Source organism: Podarcis filfolensis, assembly GCF_964270895.1.
Source record: "Podarcis filfolensis genome assembly, chromosome: 5".
Classification (NCBI taxonomy): Eukaryota; Metazoa; Chordata; class Lepidosauria; order Squamata; family Lacertidae; genus Podarcis; species Podarcis filfolensis.
In genome coordinates, this window is record NC_139608.1 from 4,300,944 (window position 1) to 4,326,944 (window position 26,001).

The 26,001-nt window shown below is 48.9% G+C and overlaps 1 protein-coding gene across 5 annotated transcripts in view; it reads left to right on the top strand.

The window, feature by feature from the left end:
* ARMC9 (armadillo repeat containing 9) overlaps window positions 1–10,364 on the top strand; it is an 88,201-nt gene extending 77,837 nt beyond the window's left edge. For all 5 annotated transcript variants that reach the window (XM_083612776.1, XM_083612780.1, XM_083612779.1 and 2 more), the window contains exons 24-25: window positions 6,008–6,180; window positions 9,372–10,364. In XM_083612776.1, coding sequence (XP_083468902.1) covers window positions 6,008–6,180; window positions 9,372–9,394 — 196 coding nt within the window. In that variant the 3' untranslated portion in view covers window positions 9,395–10,364. The remainder of the gene's footprint in view (window positions 1–6,007; window positions 6,181–9,371) is intronic.
* The last annotated feature ends 15,637 nt before the right edge of the window (window positions 10,365–26,001 follow it).

Here is a 26,001-nt window from a genome sequence, read left to right on the forward strand (position 1 = left end):
GGCCACATGACCCAGACGCTGTACGCCGGCTCCCTCAGCCAATAAAGCGAGATGAGCGCCGCAACCCCAGAGTCGTCCATGACTGGACCTAATGGTCAGGGGTCCCTTTACCTTTAAGTTGCCCAAGGTGTTATTTCACCCATATCTTTTCTGTGTGTTTACAGAGTCTTTAGTTGCAAAACGTGGTTTGAAACTTGTAGGAGCTGCAGTGTACCAAAGCAAGCCAAGTCTCATAAAGAATCATGACATTAATGGCCCAAATGATTTGGTGTAAGATAGATTCATTTGCTCATAAGTCTTCCAGACGTCTCCCAGTTCCGGGGCAGCAACCGCAGATGTCCTTGACTTGTCCTGGCTGCGGGAACCAGCATCTCGAAGCAGGCAGTCTGGACTTCTGCGCTAAAGAAACAGACGCCTGTGTTTTGCAGCCCAAAAGCAAAAATCTGTAGCCGCAGTTAATCATTCCATTGCACAATGTGTGTTTTCCCCTTTCAAAGTGGAAGATTAAGAACGTAAGAAGAGCTGGCTGGATCAGGCCAACGGCCCATCTAGCCCAGCACCCTGTTCTCACAGTGGCCAACCACGTGCCTGCGGGAAATCTGCAAGCAGGATCCGAGCACAAGAGCACATTCTCTCTCACAGCCTCCAGCTGTGGAGGCAGAGCAGAGGCAATAATCTTGTGTTCATTTTTTTTTATTGTTATTTTTGGGCCAGTAATTATGCTTGGTGTTAAGGGAGGGTCCCCAAAGAGCAAGCAGCCCTCAGCAGTCGTGGAGGGGGGAGAAGGTTCCCCACCCCCTTTTTGCAAGGGGGCAAATGTGTTTCAGAAGGTGCCACATAAATCCAACCTGCGTGTATATAGTTCTGGTTGCCTCTCTGTATAGCATGACGTTCACTTTAGGAGGGCTATAAAAGTGTCAGGGTGTCCCAAGCGTTGCCCAGAGAGGAGGTTGAGGTGGGAATTGACTTCCCTGAAGTTAGGCCGCTTCTGTTAAACAGCTGTTGTCTTGAAATGGTACAGATAAACTGCATCAGGAACAAAGAGAGCTGTGTGTGTTTGTGTGTGTGTCTTCATTCCCGGTTTGCAAGCCTCTTGGAAGTCACCTGTCTGGCTGCTGTTGCGAACAGAATGCTGAACTAGATAGATCCATGGTCCCTTCCTTGAGGAAGTCTGTCATCAGCAGGTGTTAGCCATGGTAGAGAAATGGAACCTCCATGTTTAGTCGCAGTCTAACTCCCGAGTCCCACCTGCTGGAGTCAGAACCCCACGGGACGGCCATCACCCTTGTGATGCCTACTTATAAGATTCGTAGAAGCAACTGGCTGGCTGAAAAAAGAAGCAAGGCATTGGGCTAGATCAGGGTTGAGGAGCCAAGGGCCACATTCCCTTGTGGGCAACTTTCCAGGGGCCGCATGCAAATGGTGCGTAGGGACAGAGACAACAAGCGGGTGGGGGCAATGGGGGCAATTCACGCTTTTGCTCTGTAGGCTGCATTCCAGCCCAAACTCAGGTTTTTGCACAAACGCCCCTCTGTTCTCCAGGCATTTTAAAACACAATGCAGTTCAAGGGTACATTCCAGCTGACCAAAAGCACTTGAAAGAGGGCACGGATCAGGGCCACTGAGGTGGGTGCCCAGACAGAGAGGCCTGGAGAGCTGCTTTTGGCCCCTGGGTTCTGGTGAAGAGGGGATTTATTTATTTTACTTACCTTTCACTCTTCATTTTTGGCAGTTCCCAAGCAATTTCAGCAGGGCCTCCTTCTGGGTTCCTGTTCAGGCACAGCCTAGCATCAGCCCCAATTCCTTGTGTTGCCATCCGCTGATGCCCTTTTGTGCAGCCGCAACCCACAAAAATGCTCACAGTGGCTAAGGGGAGGAAATGGCAAGAAAATGTGTGGATGCTCTGAAAACGTGGTAGCTCCATAAATGAAGCTCCACGCTGGGCAAATAGTTTTCAGTCTTGCACGACAGCGGAGTTAACAGCTGCACAGGGTCTTGAGCAGGGAAGAAAGTGATCTGGAGAAACCATAAGAACAATGAACTATTTGTGCAGGGTTACTTGGATAGGGAAATCCTTGAAGAACACTCTTTCCCAAGACAGTAAGATACCCGAGTGGCTTGCCTTTGTCCCACAGTCACCTGTAGGAGATGAGTTCAGATAAAAGATAGATAGATAGATAGATAGATAGATAGATAGATAGATAGATAGATAAGGACTTCTTGATCCCACTGTGCCTCATGAGCAGAGATGGTAGATGTTCTCTTATGCTTTTATGTTCTGGTGCATCTTTAGATGTTTTTTTCTGTGGAGCCACGAGGATTACCTGCTTACACTTCGTAGAAATGAAGCTGATCATTCAACAAACTTTTACTCACTGTAGACCCGCAGAGATTAATGGAACTAAGTTACTCCTGGCCATTAATTCCAGAGGGTCTACTCTGAGTAAAAGTTAGTTGAATACAGCCCTGAGGTTCTTGGGTCCCTGGCATGCTGTGTGATTCTCTGGTACGCTGCATTTGGATCCCATCTAAGTAGTGGTGTGTCCATCCCCCCTGTATATGCCATGCTATACCTGAATGATTCCCTGGTTGTAATATTAGAAAGATAACTAAACGTTTCCTGGCGTGGGTGGGAAGGTGAGAGAACATTGTTCTACTTGCCTTTTATTCTCTCCCCCAACTATTTGTGGCTTATGAGTCACCGGAGCAGCATGTCTTTTCGGTCGCTTGCGTGCCTTCAGGCTGGTTTCTCCCAAGAAAGCGAGAGAACACAGAGAGCCAGCAGATAAAGATTTATGTCTCTGTGGCGGATGTCTCACATGCCCCCCTTTCTTCTTCCTGCCAGAGTAGCACCTAGCCGCCGTCATATCGCGGAAGCCCTGCTCATTCCCACCACCAGCTCGACTGATTTGCCCTCCGGTTGTGGTTGGGTGACGATGTTGCGGTTGGTTAATGTTGACTTGCTTCACATACGGAGATCGAGGGAGATTCTGCGACGGCCTTGTCAGGTGCTTCATATCTGGATGTGATTTGAGGCACCGGTTTGTGTATCCCCAATAAAACCCATTTTCCCTGAAGGCAAATTCCACGGAGCGTATGTCACATGCATTCCTTGTGTGAGGGTCAAAGATTCAATGCCTGGCACCTGCCGTTGAAGGGCACCAGGCAGGCCGGGGACGACCAGAGCAGGCAGCGCTCGTCAAAGCAGACCAAGACGTAGCGGTCAGAGTGTCAGACTAGCCCCTGGGAGAGACCAGGGTTCAAATCCCTGCTCGGCTGCGAAGCTCGTTGGGTTACCTTGGGCAAATGGCTCCCTCTTTCTCTGCCTAATCGACCTTGCAGGGTTGTTGCGAGGGTAAAATGGCGGAAAGGGAGAACAATGTACAGTGTCATGAGCTCCTTGGAGGAAAGGTGTAAGAAAGCCCTGTATTCTCCCTCTACTTTGTGAGTTTGAAGAAAGGAGGGAGGGGAGAGCCACAAGGGCTCGCTGATGGAGCACGTTTTGGCCAGACCAGACGTGACGCAGGATGTCTGAACAAGTTGTTCTCTGAGCTTAAAAGGAACCACGAAGGCCCCTGAATGGAATTGGGGCTGGGGGCAGAACGAGCCAGCCAGCTGGCTGGCTTGAAACCCTTTCCCCCTTGTGCCATTTCCACCAGCAACTCCCCCCACCCCCACCCAAGCTGCTAGAGGCAGTTCCCAAAATATAGACCCAGGGAATTTAGATGTACTAAGGCTGCTCCATGGCTGATGCTCCCATGGGTTGGGCAAAAGGCCTATCTCATCTCAAACTGAAATTTAAATAGGAGCTGTAAGTTCTTTAGCAAGTGTCTATGTCTGTATACATTCCAGATGTCATCGATAATACCTGTCAGATACCAGCAGATCATTGCACAAGAAGTGAGCATCATGAATGTAGCAGGGAAGGGGGGACAATGTGTTTAGAAATGGCCCACAAGCCATTACAGCCTGTTTTGCTAAACGAAACGTTTAGAATCCGCTCCATTTGTTCTGGACCCCTCTGAGTTCAGTTTCTAACTATGAGGATTGAGATTCTACCAGATAATGATCTCTGTATTTTTATTATTTATTATTTTTGACCAGAGGCTTCCTGCTCGACTGGAAAAGGGGGTTGGCAAGATCTTCTGAAAAGATAACAGAGAGGGCTGTAAAAAGAAGCAAGCAAACAGGGCTGCCGAAAGGCAGTTCAAACACTGGAGTTTTTACTGCCTTATTAGCGGGCCTGAGCCATCAATGGTAACAGTTTGCAAAAGCAAAGTCTCAAACAATGGGAGCAATCTGAGGAAATGGAGAAGCTGGGAGGTTGATAACTCTTATGGCCACCTCTCTGGCAGGTGGCTGTGGAGGAAGCTCTGCAAACTCATCCACATTCCTTTCAAGAGGGAAGAGTCCTGCTTTTTTCAACCCCCCCTTCCCCTCACAGTGACTTTCTTTGATGGAGCATCTGTGTTGGCCTGTTTGTGAGAGACCCTTTGAGGTCCCATTTTAATTACTTCTCTATAACTGAGACATCTCAGGAATCTATCACTTTTTACTCCTTTCCTGCACCTGAGTTGCTCCTTGCCTGTTGGGTCACAACCTGGCTGTTAAGAGGAAAATTAACCTGTGCAGTTTTTTGGTTTTTTTGCAGCGAAACCCCTGCGTTTTTCAGCACCCCACAAACTGAGAAATCGATACGAAACACAGGGTCTGTACTTAACATTAAGTATGAATCCCAAAATTTGGAATCCCCTGCAAACTGTTGAAGTTGTTTTGCAGCGTTGGTTCGTAGTTAATGGGGCCGCTGTTAAGGCAGCCAGAGAACCCTCTTAACAATGGAGTGTTCTGTGCTTAGTTTTAAAAAACCAAACAAACCAAGAAGAGGGGAGGAAAGGCATGAGCCCTTTCTTTGCCCAGAAATCGGTTTTCCTAAGCCCAAGTCGCAGACAGGCAGTATTGTGTGGGTGTGGGTGTGGGTGTGGGTGTGGGTGTGTTCACTTTGTCCATGCTCAGAGGCATGTTTTCACATGGCCTGAGGCTTCATGTAAACTCAGCCTGACTCTGAGCTTTTCCCAGCAGTTAAACTAGTTAAATTGTGGAACTCTCTTCTTCAGGAGGCATTGATGGCGACCAACTGAGATGACTTTAAAATAGAATTAGACAAATTCATGTAAGAGAGGGCTATCAATGGCTACTGGCCCTGATGGCCACATTTAGAGGCAGCCATGTTTCTGAATCCCAGTTGCTGGAAACCACAGGAGGTGGGCAGAAGGCTCTTGTGCTTGGATCCTGCTTGCCGGATCCTGCTTTCCGGTTTCCCACAGGAATCTGATTGGCCACTGTGAGAACAGGAGGAAGGACTAGATGGGACATTGGCCCGCCAGCTCTTCCTATTTCCTTATGAAAGGAAGTTCTGGGACTCAGCCCTGAGACAAATGGAAGACCCAGGCTTCCTTTCTGCAGCTTCTCCATAGCTATTAACACCTGCTGTTATATGGTGCATCTACTGCTTTACGTAGTGCAAGAGGACAGGTCCCTGCCCTGAGGAGGTTACAAACTAGCACTGGACAGCCCCAGAGGAAGGTGGAGAATGTGCATTCACTTCAGTGGCTGTTTACTTAGGCAGCTGTTGTCGGGTCAGACTGAGGAAGGTTAAGCTAAAGTATTTAATGGGAAATGTGAATTTTGAGGAGGAATTTATGTGAGACGACTGCCTGAATAAATGGTATGAATGCTGTTCCTTGCCAACGTGTCAGTTGTTTAACAGGTACTTAACAATTTCGTTACAAGGGTCTGCCACATCAATTGATTCTAATCCGATACGTTTTCAAAATGTTGTAGGATTCAGAGTCTTTTGTTGCAGAATTCCAGACTCCTTGCAAACTTCTGCCTTGTCTTGTGGTGCTCAGTTGACTTCATTAATTCAGAAGATTAATATCCCATCTTTCTCCAAGTCGCAAAGGCTGCTCTGTCCCCTGTTTCTTAATTCCATTTCTCCCTCTTGCAGCGACTTCCTTCCTGGCCTCCCCAGCAAACCCAGGCTCCCTTGCTCCCCGGACTTCCCAAATGCCAGGCCTGGAAGGGGCAAAGTCCCAACCATCGCTCCCCAGTTCTCCCAGTCTGGGCCCCAGCAAACCAGCCGCCCCGGCTCTTCTGGATCCTCATCAAGGAGCAGGCAGAGTAAGAGCAAAATCGCCTTATTTTGCATGGTCTGGGCTGGTTCGAGGAAACATCTTTGACCCTGTCTTTTACCCCTGAGGGAGGTGTATGTTTTTGGGACTCGCCTTCTTTTTATGGTTGTTATTGTAAATTGTTTTTAATGCTTTGCTTTGCTGCTGTAACCTGCTCTGGGGTATTAGGGTGGATAACAGACAAATAATACCTCGTTGCTTGATGGCACACAGCCAGACGGGTTAAGAAAAGGATTGTGTTGGAGAAGTGCGCATGCTTCTCTGGGATAGCTCCTTCCAGGGGCTTCGGCGATAGCTGCACTGGTGCCAACTCTAGGGGCCCTGGGTGCCTGGGCACCCACACAAAAAATTTGTGGGGGTTCGGACACAACTTCCAGTTTGGTACCGGAAGCTGCGTTGGAGGCCTGAGGAAATGTCCGAGGCCCTGCGAAATTGGAAGTTGTATCGGACGTCTGGCGAGGCCTTGGACGTGACCTCCAGGGACCCGCACAGAAGAAGAAGAAGAGTTTGGATTTGATATCCCGCTTTATCACTACCCGAAGGAGTCTCAAAGCGGCTAACATTCTCCTTTCCCTTCCTCCCCCACAACAAACACTCTGTGAGGTGAGTGAGGCTGAGAGACTTCAGAGAAGTGTGACTGGCCCAAGGTCACCCAGCAGCTGCATGTGGAGGAGCAGGGAAGCGAACCCGGTTCACCAGATTATGAGTCCACCGCTCTGAACCACTACACCACACTGGCTTTACACCACACAGCCTCAGAAGTGCTGTTGCGGCATGCCTACGCAACTTGACATTGTGACATCACGTTACGTCGCGGGCACCATTTAGCGGCACCATTGAGCACCCATAGCCTGGGGCCCAAGTCATCAACTTGAATAGCACCTGGCATCTTCCTTCACCATGCAGCAGACGGAAGGACGGGAAAGGGGGAGGATTTTTATTAGTGTTCTCAACCTCATCACGTCCACGAAATGAGAAGGTTAGCACAGCTGGTACTAGGAATGAGGAGCTGCTTTCCAGGCAGGTTTGATGCTTTTACCTTCTGGCCTCACGCTCTGTCAAGCATTCCTTGCTGCCTCCCTGCAGCCCCCCGCCCCTGCCCCCCATCCTCTGTTTACTCCTGTTGCCTCTGCATTCTGTTTCCTGCGATAGGAGCTCTGTCCAGCCTGGATCAAGAGGGCTCTGCGATCACGCACAGGAGTCCTCCTGCTCTTCCTGCTTCGCTCCTGCCGCTGGCTCATTGTCACGCTGAAAAGGAAACGTGACTGAAATGCGGAAAGTGCAGACTCGCCAAGAAAGCAGTTCCTGAAGCCCCTGTGCTCCCCGCTTTCCAGGGAAAGTGGAACTGAACTTCTGGGCACATGAGTGGAATAGGAAGCCCAAGTCCTCCATACAGTGTCAACTTGAGGGTTTGTGGCGCTTTCATACGCAAACCCACATCATTATCGCTTTTTTAAAAAGCTCCGAGGCTTAGAAGAAATGCTTTCTGATAGCAGCTGGAGTTTCTTCCTTCCCCCTTCCTTTGCCTGTTAGTGGCATGACTTGGGTTTTGTGGTTGCCCTTCCTAGTTTGGGCCACCATCTCCATTGTCTTAAAGACAACACATTTCTAACCCTTCCATACATTTTAAGCAGTAAGATTTCTTACCTGACAAAGCAAGTCTTGTGCTGGTCAAAGGAGAAAGGCCTGAGCACAGCTTCCTCAAACCTTTTCGGCTTGCTAGCCCTAAAGAGGGAAATTTCGCTCCAGGATACAAATTGGATCAGGTGGAAGTAACCCAGGGATCTCATGGGGCTTTGTGTGGTGTAGTGGTTAAGAGTGGTGGACTCATAATCTGGTGAACCGGGTTCGCGTCTCCGCTCCTCCACATGCAGCTGCTGGGTGACCTTGGGCCAGTCACACTTCTTTGAAGTCTCTCAGCCCCACTCACCTCACAGAGTGTTTGTTGTGGGGGAGGAAGGGAAAGGAGATTGTGAGCCGCTTTGAGACTCCTTAGGGTAGTGATAAAGCAGGATATCAAATCCAAACTCCTCCTCCTCCTCCTCCTCTTCTTCTTCTTCTTCTTTGAAGGCAGCCTTACTCCAAATTTTTGCCTGGTTTAAAAATTAAGCAGCTGTAATGCTTTAAGAATATGGACGAAGGGCATAAATAGGTGGGAAAAAAATAACTAAAATGGTGTTGGATTGGAAATAAGTGGTATTAGTAACAAAGTTAATAAGAATATGCAAAAATGAATTGATAATGGATGAAAATACTGAGTTATAAAATGTTAAGTTATAGAGATAAGATAAATGAAAGAGGGTAAGGATTTGCTGATTTGATTATTTAAATGGGAATACAAGAAGGGGAGGTGTGAGGAAGTCAAAGAAACAAGCAAATGAGTTTTAAATTATGAAAAAGAATTGTTTTTAATTTTTTGTATTTTTTGTGTGTGTGTCTACTCTTATTTTTTTCCTGTTTTTTTATTATGTGTTTTTGTATATCTGTTTTTTGTAAAATCTTAATAAATATTTCCTAAAAATAATAATAATAATAGAAATTAAGCAGCTCCTGTAGTCATCCTTCATTTGCTGATGGCTTCACGGACATTGATTAATTCTCAAATTGAGGAGTGCACAGCCCCATTTTGAAGGCAGGAAACTGAGCAAACAATGCAAAGGAGCTAATTTGTTTTCGGGGAGGGGGGGAGGTCCCAGTCTTGAGACAGCAAGGAGCCAGGCAGGGTGGGGGTGGGGGCTATGAACTGGAGGAAGGGCAAAGAAGCAGCGGGACCCTTCCCCATCCACGGGCGTCTGCTGCTGCTGTTGCGGATCACATGCACAGAGGCAAACTGGGGAAGCAGTTTTCAACCCTGCTGCTTCCAGAGAGTTTGCCATAGTGATGGGCAAAGATGTGTTCTTAAGTATGCAGCCCTTCCCTTTGAGCATCCAGGATGTCCTTAGCTGGTGAAGAGACTAAGCCATGAATGAGGAAGCAGTAATGTGTAATAAGTAAATAACAAAGTGACTGTGACTCTGTCTTACAGTAAACGGTTCACATCCTCTGGCACCACAGACTCCCTGTTAAGCCCCTAGAGGATGTGGCCGTTGTGTGCATAGCCTCACCCCCAATGCTGAGGCGCTCAGTCCTGAATTCTGCTTTAGCTGATAGCTTCCCTCCCTCCCTCTCTCTCCCCTGCAGGCAGCCAGTCTTCCAGGAAGTGAGGACAGCTCCTTTCCTCAGGAATCACCTGTCTGAGCGAGCGCTTAAGGACAGACTCGACCAGCTTCCTGTAACAGGGATCCTCGCTTCTGCAGCAGCCGGCAGAGCCAAGGGGGAGGTTATTAGCACAAGGGCCGTGGATGCACTGAGATTCAGCCGCTATCTGATGGGATGCACCTTACCTTGGACCTGGGCCGAAGGATTCTGCCTGGAGGAACGTTTTATTCCTTGGACACCGCTGCTTCCAACCACAAATGCACAGTCAAGGACTCCCTTGCTTTTTGCCAAAAAACACAGACTGGAAGCCCACCCCAGTGTCCTGCGGGACTTGAGCTTACAGCAAGTAGCCGGTTTGCTACTGTTTGCCTCCTTGGTAGAGACCCTGCAGTCTTACGTCAGTCGTGCATTTACCCAGCCTCCTGCCCTCATAGCTTTCTTTGCGTACGTCTGCCTGTGACGCAGATCCACCTTCAGCCTTTCTCATGATTTTATTTGGGTTTATTGCTTTCCATTCAAACGAATCCCAGCTTACAAACAATAAATGACAAAAACATAAAGGACATCACAGCACACATCATATAATATCATTAACAAATCGGTGAAGCCATTACTATCCATAAAACACCATTAGCAAAACAGCAACTACAGTGGGGGGGGGGAAAGTATTTGATCCCCTGCTAAGTCAGCCTCGAAATCTTACTGACTTAGAGAGGATCTGCAAAGAGGAGTGGGACAAAATACCTCCCGAGATGTGTGCAAACCCGGTGGCCACCTACAAGAAACGTCTGACCTCTGTAATTGCCAACAAGGGTTTTGCCACCAAGTACTAAGTCACCTTTTGCAAAGGGATCAGATACTTATTTCACTCATTATAATGCACATCAATCTCTGACTTTTGTCTTCTGGGTTTCTGGGGGTTTTCCTGTTGTTATTCTGTCTCTCGCAGCTACAATAAACCTACCATTAAAATTATGGACTTGTCATTTCTTCGTCAGAGGGCAAACGGGCAAATTTAGCAGGGGATCAAATACTTTTCCCCCTCACTGTAAAAAAATAAGTTAAGCATCACAGTTACAGCATGTGTCATGTTGTACGATAAACAAATAAAAAAGGCATTTATAATCTGGAAAGCTATTAACAAAATAGCAACTAAAAAATAAGCCAAACGCTATTAAGTTCACGCACACAAACTTCTCTCGCCCTCCCCAAGCCCTCATAATCTTTCAGTATGTTCAGTTCATTGAAAGACATGTGCAGCTGCATCAGATGGCAGGACCCTGGTCTAATAGAAAGATCTGCAACAGAGCTATACTTTAAATTATTATTAGTCTCTACCCCTAAATCAAAACCAGAGACTGTTTCGAATGACCTTGCATGAAACTGTAGGGCAGCCTTCCCCAACTACAATTCCTACCAGCCCCAGCCAGGGCAGCCCAGAACCAAGGGCAGATTTTGGACTGTGATGGGTGCCCACGCACTGCGCTGAGCCAAGCAGGAGTTGTAAGCAAGGCCTTTGGGAAGGTGGCGTGAGGGTCTGACAGGGTCCTTGAGTCCTCGCACTTCTTCCCCCAAGCCAGGCACCCGTTTTTGGGAAGGCAGGTTGAGGACGGGTAGGGGACAAATTTTGGCCTTGCACACGGCAGCATGGTACCCAAGTCAGCCACTGCCAGAACATTGGGAGGGCTGAGAATAGGGAAGGCTGCTGGGTAGCCTCCACTAGTGGAGAGAGCTGGCCTGACTCACCTTTTAACTGCTGAGTGACATATGATTGGCCTGTTCCTGACACCTGGAGTTTGGCTGATCCATCTGGCGAGGCGGGAGAGGGGTATAAAGGAGTGTAAAGACTGAGTGGGGGTGGGAGAGAGAGAGAGAGTAGGTGAGCAAGCTAATGCTTGCATTTGGGGCAAGGGAGGAAAGTTGAGTAGGGAAGGAGAAATGTGATGGGGTGGCTGTTGTTAATCCAGAGATATTAGAAATAGTCCCTGGAGCATCTTGAAAGCAAGGCATCGCTTTGTGCAGCCTTCAGAAGTCTCCTCCACCCTTGCCCTTCCATCCCTTTGTAGTCCTCTTCCTGTTTTTAAAAACCCCTCTGGAGACTCCCATGCTTTCCCATGAGTGGGCCGTAAACCTGCGTTTCCTCCTCACAAGGAGAAGCCAGGAAGCCCACAGACGCTGCCAGGATCGCTTTGCCCCTGGCACACGACCTCTGAAGCCTGGTTCTTTGATCCACGGTGTCCCCGGCCCCCTCACTCCCTTTCCCTTCTCCTCATACAGTCAGCAGATCCATCTCCCTGGGGAATTTCAGGATGTTCTGAAGCCAGAAGTTGTGATTCTCTTCCGAGGATGGGAGAACAGATGGGGCTCTTTTGCCAGGTCTACCCTTTCCACGAGGCCATGGGGAAAACACTTGTTGATGTACCTTTTTGGGGAGCAGCAAATGGGACTGTTATTTCACTTTCCTTTATATTTTACACACAACGTGGATAAACATATTAATATTGTAGATTCAGGTAGGTAGCTGTGTTGGTCTGACGCAGTCGAAATAAATAAATAAAAAATCAAAAAGCTTGTAAAGAGGTCTAGGTGGCTGTGAGAATTCAACGTGTCTGAAGGAAATACATCTAAAGGAGGTTTTTAATGTTTGATTATCTTTTTGTATATGCTGTAAGCCGCCCAGGACAGCTGGGGCAACCCAGTCAGATGGGCAGGGTGCAAATAAAATTATTATTATTATTATTATTATTAACCCTACGTGGACTGGGGCACGGTGGAGGCTAAAACCAGATTCGCCAGTTGAGAGCTGGAAAAAACAGTAAAACAAATAAATATTGGGATTGCTGGAATGGGAGTCTTCGTTGCCACCAGCCCAGTTCCCCTTCTGCTGCTTCCCTGATCATCTAGCTTGGCCTTCCCCCAACCTGCTGCCCTCCAGCCGCTTTGCCCCAGCCAGGTCTAGCCCTAATGAGCAGCTTTGGAGGATTCGAAAGCTTTTTGGTTGACCTAATACAGCAGTCACGAAATTAAAAGACGCCTGCTTCTTGGGAGAAAAGCAATGACAAACCTAGACAGCATCTTAAAAAGCAGAGACATCGCCTTGCCAACAAAGGTCCGTATAGTTAAAGCTATGGTTTTCCCAGTAGTGATGTATGGAAGTGAGAGCTGGACCATAAAGAAGGCTGATTGCCAAAGAATTGATGCTTTTGAATTCTGGTGCTGGAGGAGACTCTTGAGAGTCCCATGGACTGCAAGAAGATCAAACCTCTCCATTCTTAAGGAAATCAGCCCTGAGTGCTCACTGGAAGGACAGATCCTGAAGCTGAGGCTGCAAGACTTTGGCCACCTCATGAGAAGAGAAGACTCCCTGGAAAAGACCCTGATGTTGGGAAAGATGGAGGGCACAAGGAGAAGGGGACGACAGAGGACGAGATGGTTGGACAGTGTTCTCGAAGGGACCAGCATGAGGGAGGCAGTGGAAGACAGGAGTGCCTGGCATGCTCTTGTCCAGGGGGTCACAAAGAGTCGGACATGACTAAACAACTAAACAACAACAACAACAATAAAGGAATTGCCCCCCAAAGAACTCTGGAGCCCCTTGTGCCATCCAAGGCAGGAGCTGTTGGGAACAGGGAACAGCTAAGATAACGGCGGATGGCACGAGCACCCGGGTGTCGCTGCCCTGTGCCGACAGATGTGGCACGGCACAAGCTAGACTTTATCTGGGGCCTGGCAGGCGCTCTGACCTTGGCAGAGCCTGGGAGCTCCTGGGGAACAAACCTGTGCATTGTGGAGCTTCCCTTGGTGTGTTTCACTGGCTTTCAGCGTTGCTGTTCTCAATAGCAGGAAGCAGCACACTTCAGTGGTGATGAAAGGGGGACCCTCTCCCTGCCAAATGCCTTTGCTGGCCTCTCTTCCTGCCTCTTCCTCCTCCCTTTGCAGCAACTTGTTGCCTGTCCCAGCTCATCTTTTTCCAGAGCGTTCATGATGAAAGGGTTTTCTTATTCCCAAGACATCCGTTCGTTCCCGGAGAATTTGCAGAGCTTAGGAGGTCAGCTGGCTTTAGGCTTTTAATGAGGTAAAGGGACCCCTGACCATTAGGTCCAGTCGTGGCCAACTCTGGGGTTGTGGCGCTCATCTCGCTTTATTGGCCGAGGGAGCCGGCGTACAGCTTCCGGGTCATGTGGCCAGCAGGACTAAGCCGCTTCTGGAGAACCAGAGAAGCGCACGGAAACGCCGTTTACCTTCCCGCCAGAGCGGTACCTATTTATCTACTTGCACTTTGACGTGCTTTCGAACTGCTAGGTTGGCAGGAGCAGGGACTGAGCAATGGGAGCTCACCCCGTCATTGCGGGGATTCGAACCGCCAACCTTCTGATCAGCAAGTCCTAGGCTCTGTGGTTTAACCCACAGCGCCACCCGTGTCCCTCTAGGCTTTTAATAGCCGCTTCTTATTTTTTTAAAAAAGGCAGGTATAACTAATAATAATAATGATAATGATGATGATGATGATGATGATGATGATGATAATAATAATAATAATAATAATAATAATAATAATAATAATAATAATTTACTTATATGCCTCCCATCTGACTTGACTGCCCCAGCCACTCTGGGAGGCTTCCAACCCAAAATAGTAAAAAAACACAATACAACATCAAACACTAAAAACTTCCCCATTTAATTAATGCCACAAAGCTCTTGGCCCAAAAACAGTTTGCATTGGTTGAGAGCACACTCTGGAGACTTTGGGCATCTCTGTAATACTTGCTTTTATTTGCAAGCCGAACATAGCTGTGCCAAGTTGTTTTTAGCCAGCTGCCCTGCTTTCCCTTTGCCCCTTTGCTCCTTCCTCTTTTAAACTCCCAGCATTGGAATGAATATGGCTAAAGAACGTGCTACCAGCTCACTTTAGGGTCTGGGGTTTCAGGTGTGGACACGCTGCAAACCATGGGTAGGCAAACTAAGGGCCGGGGGCAGGATCCAGCCCAGTCATCTAGATCCGGCCCATGGACGGTCCAGGAATCGGCGTGTTTTTACATGATTAGAATGTGTCCTTTTATTTAAAATGCATCTCTGGGTTATTTGTGGGGTATAGGAATTCGTTCATCCCCCCCAAAAAAAATATAGTCCAACCCCCCAGAAGGTCTGAGGGACGGTGGACCTGCCCCCTGCTGAAAAAGTTTGCTTGACCTCTTCTGCAAACCCTCTTTTCCCACCGCAAAGTGATTTTCTGGGGAAAGAGTTGCTCACCAGTTGCTCTGATTTCCTTCTCTCTGTAAAGAAAGGACAACTGGGGGGACGCTTGACAAGACTGCAGCTTGTACTCTTGTGGGGTGCGGGGAGCAGGTAGAGTTGGCACCCAACCACCCTGGGCAAGCCCTTGGCAAACATTTTTCAAGATGCCCCAATGCTTACGCACTTGGGACCAACCCTACCCTCTGCCCCGATTCCTGCTGCCTTTGCCCTGAATGCCTTGCTGCAATCGTTCTGCTTTATAATCTCTAATATGTGTGTGTAAAGGGGGCAGGGAGAACTGGTTGGCTCCAGCGTAGGCTCTTTTTGCCAAGCAAGGAGGAAATGCATTAGTAGGCAATAAATTTCCACCTCTGGTGAGAAGGGAGTGTAGATTATTTGTCCTGTGACCATCTAGGAAGACAATAAATGGAGATCAGGTGTTTCCGCTCTCTGGCCACGGAATGTGAATTTGCCTTTTGTCCTTCGAGAGATGCTGCTCATTTAGTGAGCGAAAGTGAATCTAAGAGGCTGCCCTAAAGTTGAAATTAAAAGTCTATGGGGCTGCCCAGGTCCAAGCCAAAATTTTGCTGTCGAAGAACTCCCTCACCCCACCCAGGGCACATAGTAAAATTTGCAAAGATGGCTGGATCAAACCTCCCTGGGGTTAAACCAGCAGCAATATCAAATTGAATGAGTAACAATACGCTGCTCTTCCCTGACACTTGAGGCACTTGGTGGGTAGGACACAGTGAACACACAAATGGGGTAAAGAATAACAGGTTTATTAAAAAGTTCCAAGAAAGTGACAGAGAACTGCAGTTATCTTTTATGGCAGAGGTAGGCAATGTAAGGCCCAGGGGCCGGATGCAGCCAAATCGCCTTCTCAATCCGGCCTGCGGACGGTCTGGGAATCAGCGTGTTTTTACATGAGTAGAATGTGTGCTTTTATTTTAAATGCATCTCTGGGTTATTTGTGGGGCATAGGAATTCGTTCATTCCCCCCCAAAAAATATAGTCCGGCCCCCCACAAGGCCTGAGGGACGGTGGACTGGCCCACGGCTGAAAAAGGTTGCTGACTCCTGTTTTATGCCTTCTCCATCTCTCCATCTCTTTCTCTCATAAAAGGTAAAGGGACCCCTGACCGTTAGGTCCAGTCGTGAGTCGTGACTGACTCTGGAGTTGCGGCGCTCATCTCGCTTTATTGGCCGAGGGACCCAGCGTACAGCTTCCGGGTCATGTGGCCAGCACGACTAAGCCGCTTCTGGCGAACCAGAGCAGCGCACGGAAACACCGTTTACCTTCCCACCGGAGTGGTACCTATTTATCTACTTGTACTTTGACGTGCTTTCGAATTGCTAGGTTGGCAGGAGCAGGGACCGAGCAACGGGAGCTCACCCCATTGCGGGGATTCGAACCGCCGACCTTCTGATCGGCAAGTCCTAGGCTCTGTGGTTTAACCCACAGCGCCACCCGCGTCCCTTTTCTTTCTCTCATAGAATCATATACCGTATTTTTCGCACCATAGGACGCACTTTTTCCCCTCCAAAAATGAAGGGGAAATGTGTGTGCGTCCTATGGTGCGAATGCAGGCTTTCGCTGAAGCCTGGAGAGTGAGAGGGGTCGGTGCGCACCGACCCCTCACGCTCTCCAGGCTTCGCACACCTCTCTGCAAGCAGCGGGAGCCCAGCGCTGGGCTCCCGCTGCTTGCGGAGAGTTGCCAGCATGCCGAAGCCTGCGCGCGCTGAGATCAGCGCGCCCAGGCTTCGCGGACCTCTCCGCAAACAGCGGGAGCGCTCCCGCTGCTTGCGGAGAGTTGCCAGCATGCGGAAGCCTGAGCGCGCTGAGATCAGCGCGCCCAGGCTTCGCGGACCTCTCCGCAAACAGCGGGAGCGGTCCCGCTGCTTGCGGAGAGTTGCCAGCATGCGGAAGCCTGCGCGCGCTGAGATCAGCGCGCCCAGGCTTCGCGGACCTCTCCGCAAACAGCGGGAGCGCTCCCGCTGCTTGCGGAGAGTTGCCAGCATGCCGAAGCCTGCGCGCGCTGAACTCAGCGCGCCCAGGCTTCGCGGACCTCTCCGCAAACAGCGGGAGCGGTCCCGCTGCTTGCAGAGAGCTGCCAGCATGCCGAAGCCTGCGCGCGCTGAGATCAGCGCGCCCAGGCTTCGCGGACCTCTCCGCAAGCAGTGGGAGCGCTCCCACGGCTTGCAGAGAGCTGCCTGTTTGGGGGCTGGGGTCGGGGGAAGCTCGAGCTTCCCCCGCCCCAGCCCCGCGCCTGGGGGGGAAATAATTTTTCCCCTTTATTTCTCCCCCAAAAAACTGGGTGCGCCCTATGGTCCGGTGCGCCCTATGGTGCGAAAAATACGGTAATTCTAGCATTTCCAAAGATAAACAATGACCTGACATTTAGAAGATATCTGAAGGCAGCCCTGTTTAGGGAAGTTTTTAATGTGTGACATTTTGATCTATTTTAATCTTTGTTGGAAGCCGCCCAGAATGGCTGGGGAAACCCAGCCAGATGGGCGGGGTACAAATAATAGATAATAAATTATTATTAGCATTAGCATGGACCCGAAGTGTCATCTAGTCCAACTCTCTACGATGCAGGGATAGCAGCTGGGCACTCGGTCAGCAATCGTGGTGACTCCAGCTGTAGCTGGTGTACAACACTTTCCAGATAACTCATTCTGAACTTTAAAGAATTCAGGTGTTCTTTGGACCTGTATACTCTGGAAATCACAGCTGGCCCATCCCTACCAGAGCAAAAAACACTGTTGAGGTTACATAAGCCATAGCTGGTGTTTGGGTGACCCGTCAGTTCCCACCATAATAGGATACCCTCTAACACTCCTCAGACCCTCCTCAACCCCCCATTTTTTTGTATCCCCCCCCCGAGCATTTCCCATCAGAAGAAGAGCAAAGGCCACCACCTCTATGGCCAACAGGACACAGGACACACGCCTTCCACTGTCTTAAGAAAACCCCTTGATCCTGATTTTAATCTTGTCACTTGGGACAAGCTCATCGTTCTCCCTGAGCTTAGCGGCGGCGGCACTGGCAGCGGAAATAAGGACATTCCAAGATCAAATCAAAAGCTGGGGTGGCTTTTGTTATTCCAGGACTGCCCTCAGAAAATCCAGACACTTAGAGAGTATGGAATAAAAGACTAATACTTGGCAGGAAATCAATACATAACTCCTAAGACAAATCTGTACTCCCTCTCTAGCAGGTGACAGCAGGAGATACTTGGGGAAGCTTACCAGGAAAATGTCAGAAACTACCATTTTATGGAATGAACAGATTTAACCACTTAAAGGCCCACAGGCTTCAGGCACTATAATGGACGTTAAAGGCACCCCTCTAATCTCCTTAAAATAACAATAATCTTCTGCAATATGGCAGTGTTGTTGTTTAGTCGTTTAGTCGTGTCCGACTCTTCGTGACCCCATGGACCAGAGCACGCCAGGCACTTCTGTCTTCCACTGCCTCCCGCAGTTTAGTCAGACTCATGTTTGTAGCTTCAAAGACACTATCCAACCATCTCGTCCTCTGTCGTCCCCTTCTCCTTGTGCCCTCCATCTTTCCCAACATCAGGGTCTTTTCCAGGGAGTCTTCTCTTCTCATGAGGTGGCCAAAGTATTGGAGCCTCAGCTTCACGATCTGTCCTTCCAGTGAGCACTCAGGGCTGATTTCCTTAAGAATGGATAGGTTTGATCTTCTTGCAGTCCATGGGACTCTCAAGAGTCTCCTCCAGCACCATAATTCAAAAGCATCAATTCTTCGACGATCAGCCTTCTTTATGGTCCAGCTCTCACTTCCGTACATCACTACTGGGAAAACCATAGCTTTTACTATACGGACCTTTGTTGGCAAGGTGATGTCTCTACTTTTTAAGATGCTGTCTACAATATGGCAATACAAAGGCTTTAAAGAAAGATTCTGGAGAGGGCTTCCTTTCCAGATTCAGTGTGACGTTTTTTGAACTTGCCACCTTTTCCTGCCGCTGTGCAGGCTGAGTCGTCCTTTGGTTTTTGGTGTCGCTGCTTCGCCAGTCTAATGCCCGACATCATATCACCTCAGTTGATGGACAGGTGGGCATGGCCTCACTAGAACAGGTTGTTCAGGTATCACAGCACCCTTGGCAACAGATTAAATGCAAAACAAAATTTAACAGACCAGATTTTCCACAGAAAGGGCGACTTAGATTAAATTGGGAGGAAATGCAGATTGGCATTTTGATGCTAACATGGTGTGGACGCTGCAAAGAGCATGAGCAGCACCCATTGCGCAAAGATACCTGCTTGGAAGCACCATTGTGTAATAAACAAAATCTGCCCTTATTCCCTTATGGGAGACACAAGAGCCCTTATAGAGTCCTTTGTAGGTTCTCCATCGGTTGGAGAAAATAACAGAAGCCAACCAGAGAATATTGAGAAGCAAAGCAGCTAGTAAGCTTGATCTTTATTGATCTGTTGCAACCGGGTGTTCCCCTCACACACAGGAAAGGAGGAGGACCCCGAACAAAGGTGTGCCTGCCCTTATATAGACATTCTAAATTGCCCGCCCTGGAGTCCAAGACCATTCCCAGAAACATCATACATACATCACAGAAAAGGCGGTCTACAACAGAAATCTGAGTGTGTAGTTTATTTCCTGTCTGGCAGGTTACCTGTTAATGGTCACTTGACTGGATACCCTGGGGAGCCTGGCCAGTATTTTGTAGTGACAAATACTTAGTTCCTGAGCCAGGTCACAGGTTCACCCTATTCAAACATCACAGACATACCCTTAAGACAGGATTTGTGATGGAAAAGACAATGGGGAGGATTTTCCATTTTCCTTCGACCTTGCAGAGAAATATTTGAGGTCAATTTGGGAGGGACAAAATGGTTTCAGGACTTTTTCTGTGGGGTTTCAGACATGTGGTTTATATATGCAGTTATGAACATTTATCATATTCTTATAACAGTAATACAAACTTTGAAGCTGGGTTCACGTTGTGGGTGAAGAAACGTAGTTCTTACACTCCGTGGCACTATGGCGGTGGGTGAGGGGTCCCTGATACAGAGACTTGAGTTAAACATTTCAGGGATAAGAACCAGTCTTGAAGCCACCCTTTGAGACAAAGAATGCTTGCATTCTGCGAGGCTGTGATCTGGCAATAAGAGATTATTAGAAAGGAAGCACATGTCATAGCCACTAGCAAAATACTTCCAATCCATAAAGCAATGGATCTGAAACATAATTTACTCGTTTCAAGCAAAAAAAGAAGACCCCTTGTTGTTTCATTGTTTGATAGGTAGGTTGACGACGATTAGCTGTTGGGTCACTGTCCTGGCCAGTGGAGTTTCTCCATCTACCAGATTTCCACAGTGACCCTTGCGTTCATCCCAGAAAAGGCCAATTTCTGCGAGGCTTGGTTGGTAAATTTATGAACATTTATTGTACATATAAGACCTTAATTTTTTTATTACGCTTGGTAGCATTTGCAGCTGTTTCAAAGGCGTTCCAAGCTAAACTGCTTTCCTCTGTCCTAGCAAGCTTAGTCTTTCTCCTTTTAATAAAGCTTTGAGACTGAGCTGTTTCCTTCCTAAACCCTGAATCTCTCTGGAGTCACACTGGGGCATTTGTTGCATCGGGAATTGTCAGGGAATCAGGAGCAGGAGCACTAGGGAGAGAGGATTGGGAGAGCGAAGGGGAAGAATCCGAGGGCAGCGTAGGGGAGTATGACAGTGGCCCGAGAGATTCCATGAGCTTCTCCAGCGAATCAGAAGATTCCCAGAAGGGGGCGCCGATGGTCAGGGCAAGGGGGGTCCCAGGGGGGACGCACCAGAAACAAGGAGCCAGAGGGGAACCCCAAAGCAGCAGTGGAGGATCGGGACCAGTTTCCCCACCAGAGCGTAGTGGGGGGGAGGAGTCACATGTGTCAGGAGCAGTGTCTCCTCCAGAGAGGGAGTCAGGGCTGACCACGCCTCCATCGGAGAGTTGGGGAACGGAAGGGAGGTCAGTTGCAGCTAGCCCCCCCGAAGGGGGAAGCAGTGACAGCAGCAGTGGAACGGTCAGGAGGAAAGCTGCTGGCTGGGCGCGCGCGCCAAGTTCAAATGTGCAGGCGCGCGGAACAGCAGGAGACCCGGATGGGGAACCAGCTCCTAAAGCCCGCCGGAGGGAGGGAGAAGGCTCAGGGGAATCAGCGGGAGAAGAGGCTAGAAAGGGCGGAACCCCGGCGGGCAGGCGGACCCAGAAGAGGAAGGAGCAGTGGAGAAGGTGGAGCAAGGCTAGAATCTTAAATTGGTGTCAAGGGGGAGGAGATTCAGAGGGGTCATCAGCGGTCTGACAGTTGAGACGTGGGGCTGCGCGCTGCGGCTCTGGAAGTGAAACTGAACTTCAATAAAGACTTTTATACTTAACAACGAAGCAGCGTTGGTCCTTTGTGAGCTGGGACCTAGGGTAGCTCTGACAGGAATATTTATTTTCCCATTTGTAATTACCAAGGGGCAACAGGCTCACGGCAGTTGTGACAGGGTGGGGCGGAGGTTGTCTTTGCTTATGTGATAACACTTTCTGGAAACTCCTCGCAGCTGCCAGTTCGTTCGCTTTTAGAAAACCAAGACCATTTTCTTGTTTCAGGGAATAGCGGAGCTTTGTGCAGCACCCAGTCACCTCAAGCAGAGAAAATAGCCAAGCCCTGTTTGAGGAGCTGGGATGCTTGGCAGAGAACGAAGAACTGGGAGAAGGCGGGATGGCGACAACAATGGGCTACTTTGGACTTGTACTGTCAAGGGTACGGTGGAACAGACAGGATGCGTGTCAGCATATTTCTGGGTTTGGTTGGAAGGTGCTCAGATGTAGAAGCTCCAAACCGGTTGGCTGGTTGTCCCAGCGCTGATTTCAAACAGAAAAAGGGGGACTGAGGGCTTTGAAGGATAAAGAGCAGCTGTTTCTGGAAGCGTCTGCCCCTCCCCTGCAAAGGGAAGCTGCAACACACACACACACACACACACTATGCACTCCTTGTGATTTGCTTCAGGGGGGAAAAAGAGCCTAGTGTTATCCGAGTGTGCCAGAGAGATCCCAGGGGCATCGAAGCTGTGAAAAGCGCAACAGTGTTCGGAGCCAAGCACCGCTGAATGGAGGCAGTGTGTGGGGATGTCCAAGCAGCTTCTGCAAGATGACTCAAGCAGACGGGCAAAGGCTGCTGCAGGGCAGAGAGAACTGCTGTGTTGGGGTTTGCAGATGCAGGCACACCCAGAACCCAGAGAGGGCGAGGAAGTAAGGGCAGGGAAGCACGGGATTAAGAGTTCAAGCAAAGGAGGCATAGTTCTTAAATCACTGCCTGCAAGACAAGCACATTTCAGGCCCTTGGCACTGAACAACTACCTTCTAAAGAGCAGTTCCGCTGTTGTAAACAGAATCTGCCCTTTTCTCCTTATGGGGTATCCAAGAGCCCATATAGAGTCCTTACGTAGGTTCCCTGTTGGTAGGAGAAAATAACAGAGGCCAACCAGAGAATATTAAGAAGCAAAGCAGCTCGTAAGCCTGATCTTTATTGATCTGTTGCAACAGGGTGCTCCCCTCACACGCAGGAAAGGAGGAGGACCTCGAACAATGGCGCGCAAGGCCTTATATAGACATTTTTAATTCCCTGACCTGGAGTTCAAGACCACCCCTCCATACATCATACATACATCACAGAAGGGGCATAGCTCAAGATACATCATACCTACATCACAGAAAGGGCGGTCTACAGCAGAAATCTGAGTGTGTTGTTTATCTCCTGTCTGGCAGGTTACCTGTTTAATGGTCACTTGATTGGATTGCCTGGGGAGCCTGGCCAGTCTTTTGTAATGATAAATACTTAGTTCCTGAGGCAGGTCACAGGCTCACACCCTATTCATATCTTAAATATGCCCTTAAGACAGGATTTGTGAGGAAAGAGACAATGGGGAGGCTTTTCCATTTTCCTCTGACTTTGCATAGAAAACATTTGGGCAGTTTGGGAGCCAAAATGGCTTCATGGCTGTTTTCCTGTACTGCTTCAGACATGTGGTACATTGGTACATTTATGAACATTTAATATATATCTAAGACCTTAAAATTCTAATCACACCACACAGTATGCAAAAGCTGGCCTTGGTTTGACTCAGCAGAGAGAGGCAGTCGATCACAGCTCCCCTGTATGAACCACATCTGGACACCAGAAGAACAGCCCTGCTGGATCAGACTCAGAGCATCCTCTCTCACAGCTGCCCATCAGATGGCGCAACAGGAAGCCCTCAAGCAGAATTTGAGCATGAGAACCCTCTACCCTCCTGGGATTTCCATTCAGAAGCATTATTGCCTTCGAATGTGGAGGCAGAGCAATAGCCGTCCTGGCTAGTGGACTTCGATAGCCCTCTCCTCCTCCTTGAATTTCTCTTATCTTTCAAAGCCATCCTGTGGACATGAGTTCCACAGTTTAATTGTCTGCTGCATTGGTCACATTTGTTGTTGCTTTTTTTAACAGCACACTCTGAATAGCTTAGGTGTACAACTAAGACGCGGGTGGCGCTGTGAGTTAAACCACAGAGCCTAGGGCTTGCTGATCAGAAGGTTGGCGGTTCGGATCCCCATGACGGGGTGAGCTCCCGTTGTTCTGTCCCTGCTCCTGCCAACTTAGCAGTTCAAAAGCACGTCAAAGTGCAAGTAGATAAATAGGTACCGCTCTGGCGGGAAGGTAAATGGCGTTTCCGTGCGCTGCTCTGGTTCGCCAGAAGCGGCTTAGTCATGCTGGCCACATGACCTGGAAGCTGTACGCCGGCTCCCTCGGCCAATAAAGCGAGATGAGTGCTGCAACCCCAGAGTCGGCCACGACTGGACCTAATGGTTGGGGTCCCTTTACCTTTACAACTAAGACGGGGTCACAGGTGGCGCTGTGGTTTGCCGATCAGAAGGTCGATGGTTCGAATCCCACGACGGAATGAGCTCCCGTTGCTCTGTCCCTGCTCCTGCCAAACTAGCAGTTCAAAAGCATGTCAAAGTGCAAGTAGATAAATAGGTACTGCTCTGGCGGGAAGGTAAATGGCGTTTCCCTGCGCTGCTCTTGCTTTGCCAGAAGTGGCTTAGTCATGCTGGCCACATGACCCGGAAAAAACTGTCTGGGGAAGTGGACAAACGCTGGCTCCCTCAGCCTGTGAAGCGAGATGAGCTCTGCGACTGGACCTAACTGTCAGGGGTACCTTTACCTTTACCTTTTTACAGCTAAGACAAGCAGGGAAGCTGTGGTAGTCCAGATGTTGTTGCTATCAGCTCCCATCATCCAGCCAGAACAACAACATCTGGAGGGACAACATCTTCCAAGACCTGATCTAAATGCCATGTTTTAAATTTCTGCCCATAATCATTTTTGCCGCAAGGTTTTCTGTGGGTGGGGATTGGTGAGGATCTGGAAAGCATAACCAAACACGGCTGCCATCTTTCATTCACCTTGAGCTTAGTTCCTCTGAGCATGGGCAGAGTTCCTTTCCATGAGGTCCAGCAGCAAATACATTTTGCTGGCTGTGAGCACAGAAAGCTGTGAGGCCAGCGCTGCGCATAAGCCAGTATTGTCTGTTCTGCGTGGAAGTTGCTCTCCAGGACGATATGCAAAGGACTCCCCCAGATTCTTTACGGATGACGCTGAGGATTAAAACTGAGACCTTACGAATGCAAAGCATGCTTATGCTACGGGTCAGTGGAAATAAGAGAAATGCAATAAGTTAAGAGGATTAGCATGAGCATGGCTATATGAATGCTTTGAAGAGATCTTACACTGAGCACCTGCTTCCTGGGCGTATGAACTGGCCATGTTGAGAATCGAACCCAGTACATTCCGCATACCTGTCCCAGTCACAGGCCCTTCCCCACAGACCCTCTCATAGATCAGCAGAGGTAGCGGGGGACTTGGCAGTTCCACCACCCACAGGAGCTTGGCTAATCTGGGGAACTCTCTTCCCAGGATGTGTGTCTGGCTCCTTCACTGTGCAGTTTTCTTCGTAAGAATTTGCCATGGCCCTTGACGCTTGAGATTTATATTTTTGAGGAACTATGCTTTTCTTGCGGTAGTAAGAATGTAAGAATAAGAGCCTGCGATGCAAAATGCCTCTCTGTTACAGGAGATGCAGGAGGCAATAATTCTTGCACGGTAATAGTTTTCAATTACAGTGGTACCTTGGGTTAAGATCTTAATTCGTTCCGGAGGTCCATTCTTAACCTGAAACTGTTCTTAACCTGAAGCACCACTTTAGCTAATGGGGCCTCTCGCTGCCGCCGCACTGCCAGAGCACGATTTCTGTTCTCATCCTGAAGCAAAGTTCTTAACCTGAAGCACTATTTCTGAGTTAGCGGAGCATGTAACCTGAAGCGTATGTAACCTGAAGCGAATGTAACCTGAGGTACCAGTGTACAAGCATTCACCATTCTTTGACTTTTCGTTTTCCCTGCCAGGCCAGAAAACGATGCCCTTTCTTCCTGTAGCAGGGACAGCCATCTCCAGTCTGAGCAGATCTCCCGTCCTCCCACTCGCAGCGGCAAGAGACCCAGCCATTCCGAGCTCTGCTTCTCTTCATCGTGTAAGGATTGGATGGAAGTCGGCGAATTTTAGGTTTAAGTCGGCCATTCCAAGGCATATCAGTGAACATGCTGCTCTGGACTAGATATCACGTTTAGATATTAGATATTAGGCTGCTGGATCAGGCCAGTGGTGCATCAGGTCTGGGATCCTGTTCTCACAGTTGCCAACCAGGTCCCTGTGGTAAACCAGCAATTCAGGATTCGAACACAAGAGCAACTCTCCCTTCCTGTGGTTTCCAGCAACTGAGATTCAGAAGAATCGCTGCCGCCAACTGTGGACCAGAGTAGAGCCCTCCAGACTAGAAACCAGGGATAGTCCGCTCCTCCTCCACAAATCTGTCTAATCCTCTTTTTAAAGCCATCCAAGTTGGCCATCACTTGCTCCTGTGGCAGGGAGTTCCATAGTTTTTAGGTTTTTTGTTAATCATAACATTTTTATTGTAATGAAAGATTAATTTTCATCCACATTAACAGTCTGTAGGCTTTTGAAAGTGGTAACTGGCACATATGTGACCAGTGTATACAGTTTATTAGGCGACTCCTCGTCTTCATTGCGTTTTCTGGCTAAACGCACAGGGATACAGTAAGGAACATTCTTTACTCCTTTTGCCCAGACAGCCTTGTTCAAGCGCGTGTCAATGCGTACACCAGGAGTCCCCACCTCCCTCATTGCAAATTTACGGATCTCCTTGAGAGCACGAGGAGCCCGCTTCCTGAAGCCCACGCCATGGATCCATTTGTGAATGTTTATAGTATATCCCCGAGTAACCACTGTTATGTACTGAAGTTCTCA